Raw genomic sequence first — 18,436 nt, 5'->3', positions numbered from 1 at the left:
CTCCCCTCTTCGTACCTCAATACTCAGCGCTGGAGATGTTCATTTGTAGAGATCCAGATGCGTCTTCCTGCGTCTCAGGCTGATTCCGTGGTTATTTAGGCTGGTCTGGTACCTATCCAGCTCGACTCAGGGGACCGGCTGAAAAAGGAGTCCCCTACTCCTCCGCCATCTTAACTCCCTCCCTGTATATTTATATTTAAAAAGTGAAATAAATTGAGAATTTGGGTTAGTAGGGCTAGAAGGGACAATGAGTGGTATTTTGCCTCTTGTAGATGAATTAAATTGGATATTCTTAATTATAGTTATTTACAAATTTTTAATAACAAATGGTTTTTATATAGTTCTAAAATTATTTTTTCCTTTTAACAGTGAAGGAATTAGAAAAATTACAGCACCACACTGAAACTGAACTAACAGAGGCTTTGCAGAAACGGGAAGCATTAGAGTCTGAACTCCAAAATGCACATGGAGAATTAAAAAGTACTTTAAGACAACTTCAGGAATTGAGAGATGTACTACAGAAGGCTCAGTTATCATTAGAGGAAAAATACAGTACCATAAAAGATCTGACAGCTGAACTTAGGTGCGTTAAATAGTAAGAAATGATACCACAATTACAGGTATTTTATTTTATTCCTCCGACTCCTTGGGTCATACAGCAAAGTTTGCTGTTTAATTCTAGGTGTCTAAATTTCTCAGCTGCCTTTGGCTCACTGTTGTATATCTCAGTCAGCCTGTTCCATGCTCCATCTAACTAATTCAGCCAGTCCTCATGAATAATACTTCCATCCTTGGTCTTTGGACTGTTTTATTCGACCCTCTCCTAGATTATATAGTGGTAAAAAATGATTGGGGCAGCATACAGCAGTTGTTAATAGGAAAATAATAATGACAATGTTTTCTTTGTATTAAGCCCTTATTTTGTGCCAGGATTATGCCAGTGTCTTCCCATATGATCTGACTCATTTCTTTACAATAAACCTATCATATTCATATTACCACCTTTTTATACTTGAGAAAACTGAGGCTTAAGAAAATTAAGATACCCAGAGTCACATAATAAGGTCCAGAGAAGGGAGTTAAACACGTTTGTCCACCTCTAAAATCTGGGTTCTTAGATTAACATTGATAGCATAAAATGCTGTTCCAGCACACATCTGTGGTGAGTGGGAGTGGAGAGGCAGACCAGAACCAAGGTGTGGGAAATAGATTCCGGAAAGGAAAGCAGAATTACAAACCAGAATGTGAATTGTGGGATGACAGGATAGAAAGCAGCAAGAGGACCTAGGAACTTAGATGTATCCCATGACTCAGTACAGGACTCCTGTCTCTTTTCTACCCACAAACTCATTCTTAGTGAATTTCAGATAGCTTTAAATACTGTGTCAGACTTCCAAACCCACATCTGTAGTAATGACCTCTAGTAATGGCATCTTCAACTTGGCTAAAACAGAACTCTTTTTTTTCTTCATAACCCTGCCCTTCCTCCATCTCAGAATCCTGCAATTGCTCAAACCAGAAATCTGTAAGATTAGTTTTACCTGCCACTCTTTTTTTTTCATCCAACCTATTAGGAACTCATGTCAACTTTATTTCCAAAACATATTCTGAAATCCATTGATTTCTTGGCCTCTTTTCTGTCACCACCTTAGCATAAGCCATCATTATCTCTCACCTGGTCTGTTGCTGTCTTTTCCCTAATGGTCTCCCAGCTTAAATGCCTGACCCTCCCCACTGTCCATTTCAGTTTATGGAGTTAAGTTTATGATTTAAAACATAACCGAAATGGATTTAATTTTATTACTTAAAACATAAATCATATTATATTGTGGCCCTACTTAAGCCTTCCACTGGCTTCTCCAAATATTCAGAATAAAATCCAAGCTCCTTGAGAAATATAAATCAAAACTACAGTGAGATACTGCTTCACACCCTCTCTGATGACCACGAAAAAAGTAAAAAACCCCAAAACCAAAAATAACAAGTGTTAGCAATATGTAGAGAAATTGGAACCCTCATACGTTGATGTTGGAAAACTAAAATGATACAATTGCCTGTGGAAAACAGTTTGGCATAGTTAATAAGTTAAATATAGAATTACCATATAATTGATTAATTCTACTCCTAGTTATATACCCAAAAGAATTAAAAACATCATGTGCAAAAAAATCGTGTACAGATGTTCATAGCAGCTCTATTCACAATAGCCGCTAAGTGGAAACAACCCAAATATCCATCAGTTGTTGAATGGATAGGGGAGCCTGGGTGGCTCAGTCGTTAAACGTCTGCCTTCAGCTCAGGGCGTGATCTCAGAGTCCTGGGATCGAGCCCCACATCAGGCTCTTCCACTGAGAGCCTGCGTTTTCCTCTCCCACTCCCCCTGCTTGTATTCCCTCTCTCGCTGGCTGTCTCTCTCTCTGTCAAATAAATAAATAAAATCTTTTAAAAAAAAAGTAGTTGAATGGATAAACGAATGGATAAACACAATGTGTTATATCCATATAGGGAATATTATTCAGCCATAAAAAGGAATAAAGTACTGATATCTGCTACAACATAGATGAACCTTGAAAATAGTAGGCTAAATGAAATAAACCAGATATGTGTTGTGTAATTCCATTTATATGAAATATCCAGAATTAGCAAATACATAAAGATAGAAAGCAGATTAACAGTTACTGGGGACTAGAGGGTGGGACAATAGAAAATAACTGCAGATGGGTGTGAAATTTTCATTTGGAGTAATGAATAAGTACTGGAAATAGTGGTGATGATTAGACAACATTATGAATTTACTTAATGTAACTGAACTGTACACTTTAAAGTGGTTAAAATGGTAAATGGTTAAAATGGTAAATATTATATGTATTTTACCACAATTAAAAAATAAAATCCAGGGGCACCTGGGTGGCGCAGTCGTTAAGCGTCTGCCTTCGGCTCAGGGCGTGATCCCGGCGTTATGGGATTGAGCCCCACATCAGGCTCCTCTGGTATGAGCCTGCTTCTTCCTCTCCCGCCCCCCCCCCCCGCTTGTGTTCCCTCTCTCGCTGGCTGTCTCTATCTCTGTCAAATAAATAAATAAAATCTTTAAAAAATAAAATAAAATAAAATCCAAGCTCCTTATCATGGAATACAAAGCCCTACATGACAGAGTTCCTGTCTGTTTCTCTAGCCTCATTTCATACTGTTACCTTTTCTCCTAGCTTTTTTTTTTTTTTTGGTACTTCAAGCTTAGTAAATTTTTCCTGTCTTTTGACTTTGCTGTAGCTGTTTCTTTGGCCTGAAATAATGGTTGAATGGCCAACTTCTTGCCCTTCATATTACCTCAGAGGTCCCTTTTCTGACTGCCTCCTCTCAAGTAGCCACCCAAGCACTATCTCATCACTGTCTTTAATGCTCTAACATAGCACTTCATATTTTCTTGTTGTTTATTATTTATAGTCTGTCTTCTCTACTGGACCTATTAGAATGTATGCTCCATGTGATGAAGGACAACATCTTGTTGACTATTAAATTCACAGTACATAGAACCCTGATGTATAGGAAGCATCCAATAAATATTTGCTAAATGGTTAAGTGAATGAGTGGATGAAAGAAGTAAAAATAGGGGCGTCTGGGTGGCTCAGTTGTTAAGTGTCTGCCTTCGGCTCAGGTCATGATCCCGGGGTCCTGGGATCGAGTCCTGCATCAGACTCCCTGCTCAGCGGGAAGCCTGCTTCTCCCTCTCCTACTCCCTCTGCTTGTGTTCCCTCTCTTGCTGTCTCTGTCAAATAAATAAACCTTTAAAAAAAAAAAAAGAAGTAAAAATGAAATCTTAAATTCTAGCTAATAGCTGAATTTTTGGAAGCTCAGCTATTCACTTATACAACAATTATCTTCAGAATTCATTTCATAATAACTTACTAGTGTAGCCTTGTATTTTATAGCTGCTGAGACTTTTAAAAAAATTTTATATATTTACTTATATAGTTATTTATTTTAGAGAGAACATGTGAGCAGGGGAGGAGCAGAGGGAGAGGGTCAAGCAGACTCTGTGCTGAGTGCAGAGCCTAATGTGGGGCTTGATCCCATAACCCTGGAGATCTTGACCTGAGCCTAAATCAAGAGTTGGTCACTCAACTGACTGAGCCACCCAGGCACCCCTAACCGTTGAGACTTTTAAGAGAATGGTAAACAGTTCATTAAAAAAAGCTCACAACCTGCTTTTTAAAATCAGTACCTTTGTTCAATATTGTTCATATTTAAGTTTGAAAAGCCATATGAAGATTTTCAAGATCAACAACATTTTTAGCCTTTGTCATATCAGAACATAGCGTTCCAAATTAAAATTCTTTGATTGCATTCTCTGAGTGGTAGAAGTCTTAAAGTTGTGTCAGTATTAAGCATTTTTATAATATAAGCATTTTTATAAATAAGTCAAGGTTTTTGAAGAGCTAGAGTTTATAAAAAATGTTTCTATATTAGACTTCAGTACTTAACTATATGTAAGGCATCATTTGAGTAAAATTCCCATGAGAAACACAGTGGTCATTTACTGAGCTGTGGATAGCAAAGATACCAATCATGAGATAAATGCCTCATTCAATTGTAATAAACTCACAGCTGTTGTATAGAAACGACTTTCAGATGCCCCCCTGATCTGTAAATGAAAAATATGGACATATTTTTAAAATTCTTATACTGATTCAGTTTTATATCCTGGGAGTACTTTAACATTTAGCTTAAATTGTCTACAGTAGTAGTGTTTGAGTTAACTTTTGCCTTTTGAGAATACTCTTTTATAGTAACTATTGATACCAGTCATTTTCTTTATACAGTATTTCTTTAATTTGAGCCCTTTCAAATAACTGCATGTATTTTATCACTTTTAACTTATAAGAAGTTAACCCAATTGACTTAATTTTTTAAAACTATAATATTCCTACTATTTGCTTTGATCTTTTTCCTTTGATAAATTGCAGAGAGTGCAAGATGGAGAATGAAGATAAAAAGCAAGAACTCCTTGAAATGGATCAGGCACTTAAGGAGAGAAATTGGGAACTAAAGCAAAGAGCAGCTCAAGTTGGTTTTCTTAATTATATTTAATGAAATTTTCTGTTACGGTACAATCATGCAGGGTTTCAGAGATCACCACTTTTTGGTAAAATGGACCTTTTTAAAGCATATATGTTTTTCTGTGCACGTTAATATTTTAAAAATTAGAAATATGTCATCTTTCTTCATCTCGCTATTTTTATAGCAAGTCAATTTTTGATGAATGAAGGTTAGCATAGTATCTGAACCTTTTGATCTCTTACCTTATTGCATATCATAAGACAACGGGATTAAAGGAGTTCCTTTAATTGTGTGTTTGTTGGAGGAACAAAACTATTCAAAAGGCATCTTTATTTCTTAGACCAGTTTTAGGTTCACAGGGAAATTGAGCAGAAGATACAGAGATTTCCCATATACACCTTGCTACCATAAATGCACAGCCTTCCCCATTATCAACATTCCCCAACCAAATGGTACATTTGATGATAGTTGATGAACCTACACATTATAATCATCCAAACTCCATAATTTACATTATGATTCACTCTTGGTGTGTACATCCTGTGGATTTAGACAAATGTTTAATGACACGTATCCATCATCATGGTATCATCCAGGGTATTTTCCCTGCCCTAAAAATTTTCTGTGCTCCACCTAGCATCTTTCTTCCTCTTCCCCCAACCCTAGCAACCACTGGTCTTTTTATTGTCTCCATCATTTTGCCTTTTCCAGAATGTCATATAGTTGAAATCATATAGTACATAGTCTTTTCATATTGGCTTCTTTCACTTAGTAATATTCATGTAAGTTTTCTCCATATCTTTTTGTTGCTTGATAGCTCATTTCTTTTAGCACTGGATAATATTCCATTATCTAGATGTACTACAGCTTACTTACCATTCACCTACTGAAAGGCATCTTGGTTGCTTCCAAGTTTTGACAAATGAATAAAGCTGCTATAAACATCTGTGTGCAGGTTTTTGTGTGGATATAAGTTTTCGACTCCTTTTGGTAATTACCAAGGGGCATGATTGCTGGATCATATGGTAAGAGTTTGTTTAGTTTTATAAGACACTTCCAAACTGTGTTCCCAAATGGCTTGTACCATTTTGCATTCTTCCCAGCAATGAATGTGAATTCCTGCTCCACATCCTGACTAGCATTTGGTGTTGTCAATGTTTTAGATTTTGGCCATTCTAATTAGTGTGTAGTGGTATCTCCTGGTTAATTAGCACTCTTCAGATGACATGTGATATGGAGGGTATTTTCTTGTGCTTATTTTCTATCTGTATATCTTTTTTTGGTGAGGTGTCTGTTACAGTCTTTGGCTCATTTTTTAATTGAGTTGTTTATTTTCTTATTGTTGAATTTTAAGAGTTCTTTGTATATTTTGGATACAAGTCCTTTTTCAGATGTGTCTTTTGCAAATATTTTCTTCCAGTTTGTGGCTTTTATTCACAATCTTTTGACATTGGCTTTTACAGAGCAGAACTTTTTAATTTTAATGACATCCAGCTTATTAATTATTTCTTTCATGAATTTTGCCTTTGTCTTTCTACCTAAAAGTCATCATCCAAGGTCATCCAAGGTTTTCCCCTATGTTATCTTCTAGAAGTTTTATAGTTTTGCAAGTTGCATCTGTGATCCATTTTGAGTTAATTTTTGTGAAGGGTATGGTGTAGATTCATTTTTTTGCATGTTATTGTCCACTTATTCCAGCACCATTTGTTGAAAAGACTGTCTTTTCTCCATTGTATTGCCTTTGCTCCTTTGTCAAAGGTTATTTAATATATTTAGCTTCTGTATTCTATTCTGTACAATTATCTATTCGCCTGTGTTTTTGCCAGTACCACAGTCTGTTTACTATAGCTTTTTCAGTGTCTTGAAGTCAGGTAATGTCACTCTTCCAACTTTGTTCTTCAGTATCATGTAGGATATTCTGGGTGTTTTGCCTCTCCGTGTAAGCTTTAGAATCAGTTTGTCAATACCCAGAAACTAACTTGCTGGAATTTTGATTGGAATTGCCTTGAATGTATGGATTTAGTTGGAAAGACCTGACATCTTGAATCTTAACAATATTGAGTCTTCCTATCCATGAACATGGACTATTTATTTAATTCTTTGATTTCTTTCATTGGAGTTTTGTAGTTTCTCTTTATAGATCTTGTATATATTTAGCTAGATTTATACCTAAGTATTTTGGTTTTGGGGGTGCTAATGTAAATCATATTATGTTTTTAATTTCAAATTCCTCTTGTTTATTGCTGATATATAGGAAAGTGACTGACTTTTGTGTACTCCTTGTATCCTGCAACCCTGCTATAATCATTTATTAGTTCTAGGAATTATTTTATCAGATCTTTCGGATTTTCTACCTAGTTGATTATGTCATCTATAAATAAACATAGTTTTGTATTCCTTCCTAGTATGTGTATCTTTTATTTCTTTTTCTTGTCTTATTGCATTAGTTAGGACTGCTAGAACAGTGTTGAAAAGCAGTAGTGAGAGAGCATATCCTTGCCTTGTATCTGACCTTAGTGGGAATGCTTTGAGTTTCTCACCATTAAGTATGATGCTAGCTGTTTCTGTAGATGTTCTTTATTAAATTGAGGAAGTTCCCCCTCTATTCTTTGTTTACTGAGAGTTTTTATCATAAATGTGTGTTAAAATGTCTTTGTCTGGTAATACTGGCCTCATAGAATGAGTTAGAAAGTATTCCTCTGCTTCTATTTTCTGAATTGGATTGCAGAAAGTTGGTATAATTTCTTTCTTAGATATTTGGTAGAATTCACCAGTGAGCCCATCTGGACCTGCTGCTTTCTGTTTGGGAAAGTTATTAATCGTGAATTTCTTTAAGAGATATAAGCTTATTTAGATTGTCTCTTCCTTTGTGAGTTTTGGAAGATGATGTCTTTTAAGTAGTTGGTCTGTTTCATTAGTTTTATTAAATTTGTGGTCAGAGAGTTGTTAAAGTATTCCTTATTATCCTTTTAATATCTATGAGAGTTACGGTAATGTCTTCTCTTTCATTTCTGATATTAGTAGTTTGTGTCCTCTCTTTTTTTTTCTTAGTGTGGCTAGAAGTGTATTGATTTTATTGCTCTCTTCAAGAATCAGCTTTTGGTTTTGTTGATTTTCTCTGTTGATGTCCTAATTTTAATTTTACTGATTCTGCTTTAGTTTTTATTATTTCTTTCCTTCTGCTTACTTTGGATTTAATTTCTTCTTCTTTTTCTAGTTTCCCAAAGTGGAAGCTTTAGTGATTGACTTCAGATCTTCCTTCTTTTCTAATATATGCATTCAGTGCTGTACATTTTCCTCCAAACACTGCTTTTGCTGCATTCCACAATTTTTGTTATGTTGCATTGTATTTAGCAGGTCTTATTTAGCATAAAATGAAGTCTAAATCATTTATTTTTTGGACATCGTTGTATCTTTTCTTTAAGTTTGTATAATACATATGAGGCTTAAGATTTATAATAAGCAATGAATGTTTTTCTCATTTTGTAAAATAACTTGAGGTGAGCTTATATTTCAGTTATACTTACTGTAAACAATTTTAAAACACATTCCAAGCACACAACTTTTCACATTAGAATAAAGTTGAGTAATAGTTTAATGTTACTTCTGTATTTAGGTTACACATTTGGATATGACTATTCGTGAGCACAGGGGAGAAATGGAACAGAAAATAATTAAATTAGAGGGTACTCTGGAGAAATCAGAATTGGAACTTAAAGAATGCAACAAACAGGTAAATTATTTAAAATTACATATTTTATATTGTTTTTAAAAATAACTCCTTGACTGTAAGCATCTATTTATTATTCACATAACATGGCTTTTTGCAGAATGCATACAATAAAAATACTACATAATTTTAATCACCTGTACATGCTACTTTAAATTCATTTTTCTCCTCTTAATTTTTCCCCGGTTTTATTGACATATAAATGACAGAAATTGCATATATTTGAGGTGTACAACATGTTTTGACATACATATACACTATGAAGTAATTGTCACAGTCAAGCTAATTAACATATCCATCACCTCAATTATTTTAATTATTTATTTTTGCTGAGAATGCTTAAGACCTATTCTCTTAGCAAATTTCAAGTATACAATACGGTATTACTAACTATAGTCGGAATTTACTCATTCTGCATAACTGAAACCTTATATGCTTTGACCAACATTTCCTCATTTTCCTCACTCTCTAGCCCCTGATGATTATCCTCTTAATGTTATTTGGAATGTACTTTTTCTTGTCTTTTGTGTCCACATATTTATCATCATGTGTGCATGTTTGAATATGTATAAAATATCTCTGGAAGGATTTGTAATTCTCTTAACTGTGGTAGCCTCTAAGAAAGGAACACAGTGGGAAGAGAATTTTGTTTTCACTAACTATATTTTTCACCTCTTGCGCATATTACCTATAAAACTACTTGTGAGGTCATGTAACATCTGTTGTTTTAATAAACTCTAATTTTCTTTTCTTATACACGTGATTGAGACTTTTATTTCTTTTAGTATATTTTAGGTATACAAATAAGCATCTTATTAAGCATAAGAATTCTGATGTTAATGTCTAAGTTATGATGGTCTTAAGAAAAACACATTTTTATATTTTGCTATTGTATATATGTGTGTTTAAAGCTTGACTTACTTGGACTGCAGTTATGATTAAAGAACTGTCTTCCCTTAGTTGTATTAATATTGCTCTGTTTAAAATTCAGATAGAAAGTTTGAATGAAAAATTACAATATTCCAAAGAACAGCTTCGAGAAAAAGAGTTTATAATGCTACAAAATGAACAGGAGATAAGTCAGCTGAAAAAAGAAAATGAACGAACACAACAAAAGATGAGAGAAATGGAAAGCGTAAGCAAATTATTTTCTGCCTACAGAACAGAGTAATATTATCTAAAAAGTGATATAAATCTTTGTTTTATACTGGTTGGTTTTAAAATGTAGAAACTGTGCCATACGTATATTTAGGCTAATTGTGTCAGATAATTATTGGTTTCTTTGATCTTTTTAAATATTTTACTCTAATGTTCCAATTATGGGCAAAGGCACCATCTAACATTTCTTTATATTGCCTACAGGCATTGGCATGGTATCTCTCACATAGGAAACCTACAATATGTGCTTACTTGGTCAACAAATATATATTGAGAACCTGCTACGTAATAGAGCTGGAGATACAGATATTAATAAGATACACTCGTTTGTCCTTGAGGAACTCCATCCAGAGAATGAATGAACAGATAATAATTGTACATTATTGAGACCAAATACGTTGAATTAGCTGCCAGATAAAGTTTGATGACTTCATATTATCAGTTTGCATGTGTGTTGATTGGTGAACCCATTCTACCCACTTGCCCTTTTAAAAAGTGAATTTGCTGCTTCTAAGAGCTCTCATATATGTAACTTTTTTTGTTTTTAAATACTATACTCAACTTTAAAACTTCACATATAGCTCTTAATTGTGTTTGATTATCTGTCTGCTCCAGTAGGATATAAAATCCATAAGGGTAGCCACTTTGTCTCCTTTGTTCACTCCTAAGTCCTCGATACCTAAAACAGCACATTGTAAGCATGAATAAATATTTGTTGAATTATATACATAATTTAAGCAGGGTCTGTGAGAGCAAGTTTGGGCCCCAGGGAAAAGAAAATGACTATTGGCCCAGTCATTTCATGTTCCCTAACAAAGGCTGACTAAAAATATTTACAAGAGATTTACACTGATATATAATACAGTTGGACCCAAGGTCCCCATTCCAGACATCAGAGTCCTCATGATTTGTACTCATTTCTTTCCTTCTTATCAGCTCTAAAGTCAATTACCTACCTTCTAATCTCCCTCACCAAGCTAATTTAGAACTAACTTACTTTTCACTGATTTTTTTTTTTTCTCTAAGAAAACAATACTTTACTAGGGATTTAACTCAGTAATGTAGAGATGTTTCAGAAAGAGTAGCAGTCCCAGTGACAAATTTTACTTTTCCAGAGAATAAGGTCATGACCTTAACCCTTAAACATGTGGCTTAATGGTGGAGTTTGGTTATTCATGCTAATATAGCCTCCATCTGTGAGACGGATAATCAGATATTAGCTTCTTTTGTCTCTTTATATTATTATGTGTTCTGCCATGTTGTAGTCATAATGATAAAGGATTACACAGCTTGCATATTAGTCATGCAAAATATACCAGTTAGTCCCAGATTTATTATAGTACATTTCTTATTAAAAAGGAAAAAAAAACCATTTTCTGAGTATCAGTTTCACAGTGGATGATATTGTGTATTAAATTTTATAGAGATTGAGTTGGGTTAAGGGAAATCACTTAAAAGAGAAATCAGAATAAGAAATAGGTTATGTATATCATTTCATTTGAAACCTACAGATATCTTGTGTATTTCAGGTTGTGAAAGAACAGGAACAGTATATTGCAACTCAGTACAAGGAGGCCATAGATATGGAGCAAGAATTGAGGCTAACTCGGGATCAGATGCAGAACTCTCATGCAGAATTGTTGGAAGCTCGTCGTCAACAAGTCCAAGCACAGAGAGAAGTAGAAAGGCTCTCAAGTGAACTGGAGGAAATAAAGCAACTCTCTAAAGAAAAAGTAATCCTATTCTACATAATTTTACCTTACTAAAAATCTATAAAATTTTAGCATTTACTTTTTTAAACTGTAGATTATATTAACTGTTACACACACTGAATGTATTTAATGCTACTGAATTTTACACTTAAAACTGGTTAAAGTGGTAAAGTTTATGTTGTGTATATTTTTCTAAAATTTTAAGAAGAAAAAAGTTATATTTAGTGTAGCCTAGTAATATAAATAGGAAGACCTTCAGAACTGAGTTTTGGCCAAACTAATTAGTTTTCAATCAATTGAGTTACAAAGTACTTTTAGATTTTTAGGTGAGTTTATCATTTGAAGAAAAAAACAAAGCTAATCTTTTTTGAGTAAAATTTTTACCTTTGTAGCTACTGTTATAAGTGAAACTGACAATCTAAATTTATAACTGTTAGGAAATCTATAGGCCAGAACCCTTAGGGAGAGAAAATGCTTTTAATAGCAAGAACAATAATATAAATTGTATTTCCCCAGTATTTGGTAGAAGGTTAACAACTTTGCTTAAAAATACTTCGATTGATATGCTTGAGTTAATTACTTAGACTGAGAAAAATGTATTTATTGGTGTTTCAGAAAAGTGCCTGTGAGTCTTCTGCTTTTTATTATGGTTTCTAATATAGTATAGGAATTGCGTTTAAGTAACTTTACATTTAATTTTGGTAAACTTAATGCCTTTATTCACATATCTAGTTGGTTAGACTAATAAAGAATATATAAGGGGGGGTGCCTGGGTGGCTCAGTCAGTTAAGCATCTGCCCTGGGCTCAGGTTATGTTGGCAACAATGTGGAGAAAAGGGAACCCTCTTACATTGTTGGTGGGAATGCAAACTGGTGCAGCCACTCTGGAAAACAGCATGGAGGTTCCTTAAAAAGTTGAAAATAGAGCTACCCTACGACCTAGCAATTGCACTACCAACTTTTTACCCCAAAGATACAAATGTAGTGATCCAAAGGGGTACCTGCACCCCAATGTTTATAGCAGCAATGTCCACAATTGCCAAACTATGGAAAGAGCCCAGATGTCCATTGACAGATGAATGGATAAAGAAAACGTTGTATTTTTATGCAATGGAATACTACTCAGCCATCAAAAATGAAATCTTGCCATTTGCAACAATGTGGATGGAACTAGAGGGTATTATGCTAACTAAATGAAATAAGTCAATCAGAGAAAGACAATTATCATATGATCTCACCGATTTATGGACTTTAAGAAACAAAGGATCATAGGGGAAGAGAGGAAAAAATAAAGCAAGATGAAACCAGAGAGGGAGACAAACCATAGAGACTCTTAATTATAGGAAACAAACTGAGGGTAGCTGGAGGGGAGGAAGGGGTAACTGGGTGATGGACATTAAGGAGGGCACATGATGTAATGAGCACTGGGTATTATATAAGACTGACCTCTACCTCTGAAACCAGTGATACATTATATATGTTAATTGAATTTAAGTTAAATGGGAAAAAAGTGACTTTTTTTTCTTTTCCAAGTTTCATTTAAATTCAAGCTAGTTTCAGGTGTAGAATTTAGTGATTCAGCACTTATATACAATACCCAGTGCTCATCACAAGTGCCCTTCTTAGTCCCCATCACCTGTTTAACCCATCCTCCCATCTATCTCCCTTCTGGTAACCATCAGTTCTCTATAGTTAAGAGTCTGTTTCTTGGTTTTCCTCTCTTTCCCCTCAACCCATGTTCATTTATTTTGTTTTTTAAATTACACATATGAGTGAAATCATATGGTATTTGTCTTTCTCTGACTTATTTCACTTAGCATAATTCTCTCTAGCTCAATCCACGTCATTGCAAATGGCAAGATTTTCTGCTTTTTTATGGCTGAGTAATATTCCATTGTGTGTGTGTGTGTGTGTGTGTGTGTGTGTGTGTGTGTATATATATATATATATATATATATATATACACCACATCTTCTTTATCCATTTACCAGTTGATGGACATTTGGGCTCTTTCCATAATTTGGCTATTGTAGGTTAATAGTGATATATCAGGGTGCATGTATCCCTTTGAATTAGTATTTTTGTATCCTGTGGGTAAATACCAAGTAGTGCAATTGCTGGATCCTCAGGTAGTTCTATTTTTACCTTTTTGAGGAACCTCCATACTGTTTTCCAGAGTGGCTGCACCAGTTTGCATTCCCAGCAACAGTGTAAGAGGGTTCCCCTTTCTCTGCATCCTTGTTTCTTTTGTTATTTTTGGCCATTTTGAGGTAGTATCTCATTGTAGTTTTGATTTGTTAAAATGATAGTTTAAAATAAAATATTTCGACTCCAAACTCTAAATATATTTCATGTGTAAATCTTTTAATTTAGGACCAAATCTTGTTTTTTGTGTGTGTATGTGTAGGGTCTTTGATTGGAATTCCACCTAATCTTTTTGCATTAACCATATTCCAATTCCCTCATCTGTTGTTTCCAATTTTGGTTTCTTTAAAGTAGAAGAAGAGTTAAAAGACATTTGTAAATCAATTAGAATATAACATCTCTTATATTTTACATAGGGTTCCCCACAATATTTTACAACTGTTTTTGACTGCTTCTAATTGGGTAAAAAATGTTTATGACTCATTCATTAAGCTGTCTCAAAGCATTTAACTTTCTTATAAAATCTTTCTTTTTGCATGTATATTTCCTCAGTGTTCATACATAATGTATATTAAAATTGCATAATTATAATCACAAGCACAACTTGCATAAATAGGTTTGGATAAATGCAAAACTGACTTTTTTAAAAAAGATCTTATTTATTTGAGAGAGAGAGTGTGTGTGCACACTCCCCAGTGGGGGGGAAGGGCAGAGGGGGAAAAAGACTCCCTTCTGAGTGGGGAGCCTGGCAACATGGAGCTCAATCCCAGGACCCTGGGATCACAACCTGAGCCAAAGGCAGGTGCTTAACTGACTGAGCCACCTAGGTGCCCCACAACTGATTCTTGATAAGCAAACAGTGCATGTGGTGAACAAAATGCACAGGCAAACCTTAAAGTAGACTTACCGCCAAAGTTCAACATGCTGTAGTTATTAGTTTGTTTTACAGAATGCATTTGTTAGTGACCTATTATATTATGATAAATAATATACTAATACAGTCCCATTCGTAGTCTCTTAAATGTCTAGATTTTATAGTGTACCATTTAATAAGTTAACTTTGTGTATGAGCACTTATATAGTATTATAAAAGATTAAAATACTTCCATAAATGCACACGATTGGTTTAGCTATAATAACCAAATAAACAACCTTTCCTTAATACATCATTTTTAAGGAAGCTCACGGACACCATTTAGCTGAAGAACTGGGGGCTTCTCAAGTACGTGAAGCTCATTTAGAAGCAAGAATGCAAGCAGAGATCAAGAAATTGTCAGCAGAAGTAGAATCTCTCAAAGAAGCTTATCATCTGGAGGTAAAGAAAAATGTAATTTGTTCCAGTACTCCCCGCTAAAGTGGACTGAACTATCTGAACAAAAATATAAGTCTAGCTTCTAAATGTTCATTATAGAATAACTCATTGTGGTCTTCATTTCTGGTAGCTTCATATCCAGTGAGCTAATACACTGTGGGGTTAAGAGCTTAAATTCTTGAGGCAGGCAGTCTGGTTCCAAATCTCAGTTTATCACTTATGTGACCTTGAGCAATTAACATCTCTGTCTAAAATGGGCATAATAATCATATGTACCTCCTAGAACTGGATTAAATGGATTAAATGAATATAGTTAAAGTTCTTAGACCAGAGGCTGGTTCATCATCATCATCATCATGTTATAAAATAGCACTTGCCAAAACTAACTGATGAGATATTTAGTAAACAACATAAGCAGTTTCGTGTGATATGAATCTATAATGCTTTGTAATTTCCACCATTTGTTCTGATAGTAAAAGAGGTAAAATTAGAACCTGATAACTTTTTATCTACTAGTATTCCCTGAGCCTTTATAGAAATGAACACTGTTATCAATTAGAAAAGCATTTCTTGTCTTTTTAAAAACTGCATCTAAAGATAGCTAAGATGTATGCATTAGACCTAAATAAATTACTTATGGGGTTCTAATAAAGCATTTTTCTATATAAGAAGGATTACAACTACATTTATATTAAACACCTTTCAAAGGAGTTTGGGACTATCTTTGTGAGGGTTGGCACAGCTTGTAGTCACCATGTCTTACTTAAATGCGTTTTGATTCAGGTCTGTTTGAAAACATTGTGTCTGCCAAACAAAACATATTTGCAAGCTGAATCCAGTTAGCAGGCTAAGAGATTCCAGTCCTTGTTCTTTAAAGACAAATGGAATGCTGTTGGATTCAGCATAGTTATTTAATAAATAAATATTAGCTACTCAGCCAAGTGACCATCAGTAATAACTAGCCCAGCTCAAGTGTTTACCAGCAAGTATTCTTTGCACATTTATTATGTAGTTTCTGTTCTATTTTTATTTCTTATTATCCAGTTTTTTACTTTGTTTTGTAAGCCCTCTGAAATTATAAGCAGGTAGTACGTAAAATGAATTATAAAAATAGGTTTTACTGTTGCTGTTTAATATTTGGTACTGTTTTATACCTATGATATAAAAATTTGTGATATGTTTTTATCCTCTTTGGTACTTGACAAAGATTTATTTTTAAAGCATGTATGTTGTTTGAATATAAAAAAGAGGGAATAGGGGTGCCTGGCTGGCTCAGCTGATAGAGTGTGTGACTCTTGATCTTAGGGTCATGAGTTCGAGCCCCACATTGGGCATGGAGCCTACATTAAAATAAATTAAAAAAAATAAAAAAGAGGGAATAAGTCATTAAAGTAACAGAGTTAGTAAAAAGGATCAACAGTTTTCAACAGCATTTTAAAAATTACAGGTTTCAGAATTGTCAGAAAAAGCCCTGATATATTTTTTAAAGATTTTATTTATCTATTTTTATGAGAGAGAGAAAGAGACCACAAGCTGGGGAAGTGGCAGGCAGAGGGAGAAGGAGAAACAGACTCCCTGTCTAACAGTGAACCCAATGCAGGACTAGATCCCAGGAGCCCACAATCATGACCTGAGCTGAAGGCAGATGCCCAACTGACTGAGCCACCCAGGTGCCCCCCTGATATTTTTGATAAGAAATAGATTTTTTAAAAGTTTTTATTATGGAAAATTTTGAATGAGTGGTATAAATCTTCCTGTATTTATTATTCAGCTTTAGCAATTATCAACTTGTGGCCAATGTGATTTCATCTATAAGTATGTTGACCATTTCTTTAAAAGGGAATAAATACTTTCGAGAATGAAAAAGGGTGCTGTTTGTAACACCAGGACACCAGGCATTAAAACCTGGTCAATCTTAAGCAAACTGGGAAGTACGATCACCATATCTTTAACCTCACTCACTTCCCTTCCCCCACATATCTCATTCTATTTTGAAGCAAATCCCAGACATTATTATTTCATCAGTAAACATTTCAATAAGTATCTCTAAAAGATGAGGGCTATTTTTAAAAAACATAACCACAGTACTATTATCATACCTAAAAATTGACAGTAATTCCTTAATATTACAAATAACCCATCATTTGTTCACATTTTCCCAATTGTCACAAAATGTCTATATAGTTAAATGGTTCAAATCAGGATCAAAAAACAGACCATTGTATGTGGTTAACTGTTCTTAGGTAAATTCAAGATCATAGGTTTCTTCTTCCCCTTTTTTCTTCTCATAGGTTATTTGTTGAGAAATCAGATATTTGTACCTATAAACAGAAATTTACTTCAGTATAAATGGAAGAGAAAAGTATTAGAATGTTTTTGGAACCAACTCCACCCTATTTTTTTTCCTTTTCTTTTTCAATTTTGGGGCTGTGTAGATGATTTCACATCAAGAGAACCATGCGAAGTGGAAGATTTCAGCTGACTCTCAAAAGACTTCTGTTCAGCAACTAAATGAACAGTTAGAGAAGGCAAAACTGGAATTAGAAGAAGCTCAGGACACCGTAAGCAATTTGCATCAACAAGTCCAAGACAGGAATGAAGTAATTGAAGCTACAAATGAAGCATTACTTATTAAAGTAAGTAAACATATAAAAGTCCATAAAACACATCAATGAAAAAGTACATTATAACTTATTTTCCCTGTCCTTCTAGTTTATAAAGGAAAATATGACCAAATGTTGACCAGTTTGAATAAAAAGCATTTTATTTAGAAGACATTGGATGGGGGAATTATGAATATGATGTATATCGTATTACCATAGAAGAAATAATTTATGAATGTTCAAACACAAACTTACAGTTTTTAAAATTTATTTGTATTTTTTTGGTAAGAATGTTTAAGTTTTACTGTCAGCAAATTTCAGTTATACAATACCTGTATTACCAACTGTAGTCACCATGTTATACATTAGACCCTCAGACCTTATTCATTTTTTAGCTAAAAGTTTGTACTGTCTTTCTAACCTCTCACTGTTTCCCCCACTGCCTAGCAACCCCTTTTCTATGTGCTCTTTCTGAGTTTGATTCTCTCTCTTTTTTTAAGACTCCACATATAAATGATACCATGAACTATTTGTCTTTCTCTGTTTAATTAGCATAATGCCCTCAAGGTCCATCCGTGTTGTCACAAATAGCAAGATGTCCTTTCTCATGGCTGAATAATAGTCCACTGTGTGTATGTACACACCACATCTTTATCCATTCATCTGGGTTGTTTGCTTATCTTGGCTGTAATGCTGCCATGAATGAATTTGGGAATACATA

The 18,436-nt window shown here is 34.3% G+C and overlaps 1 protein-coding gene across 1 annotated transcript in view; it reads left to right on the top strand.

Annotated features, from left to right (window-relative positions):
* Positions 1-18,436, top strand: part of CCDC18 (coiled-coil domain containing 18) — a 110,009-nt gene that overhangs the window by 69,210 nt on the left and 22,363 nt on the right. Inside the window, exons 22-28 of the mRNA XM_040627027.1 lie at positions 370-583; positions 4,962-5,061; positions 8,672-8,788; positions 9,777-9,920; positions 11,473-11,676; positions 14,978-15,115; positions 17,548-17,748. Of these exons, the coding sequence (XP_040482961.1) occupies positions 370-583; positions 4,962-5,061; positions 8,672-8,788; positions 9,777-9,920; positions 11,473-11,676; positions 14,978-15,115; positions 17,548-17,748 (1,118 nt within the window). The remainder of the gene's footprint in view (positions 1-369; positions 584-4,961; positions 5,062-8,671; positions 8,789-9,776; positions 9,921-11,472; positions 11,677-14,977; positions 15,116-17,547; positions 17,749-18,436) is intronic.

The sequence above is a fragment of the Ursus maritimus genome, unplaced genomic scaffold, assembly GCF_017311325.1.
Source record: "Ursus maritimus isolate PB19 unplaced genomic scaffold, ASM1731132v1 scaffold_12, whole genome shotgun sequence".
Lineage (NCBI taxonomy): Eukaryota > Metazoa > Chordata > Mammalia > Carnivora > Ursidae > Ursus > Ursus maritimus.
Note: the sequence above shows the minus strand (reverse complement) of the source record. Positions and strands in the feature narration are given on the sequence as shown.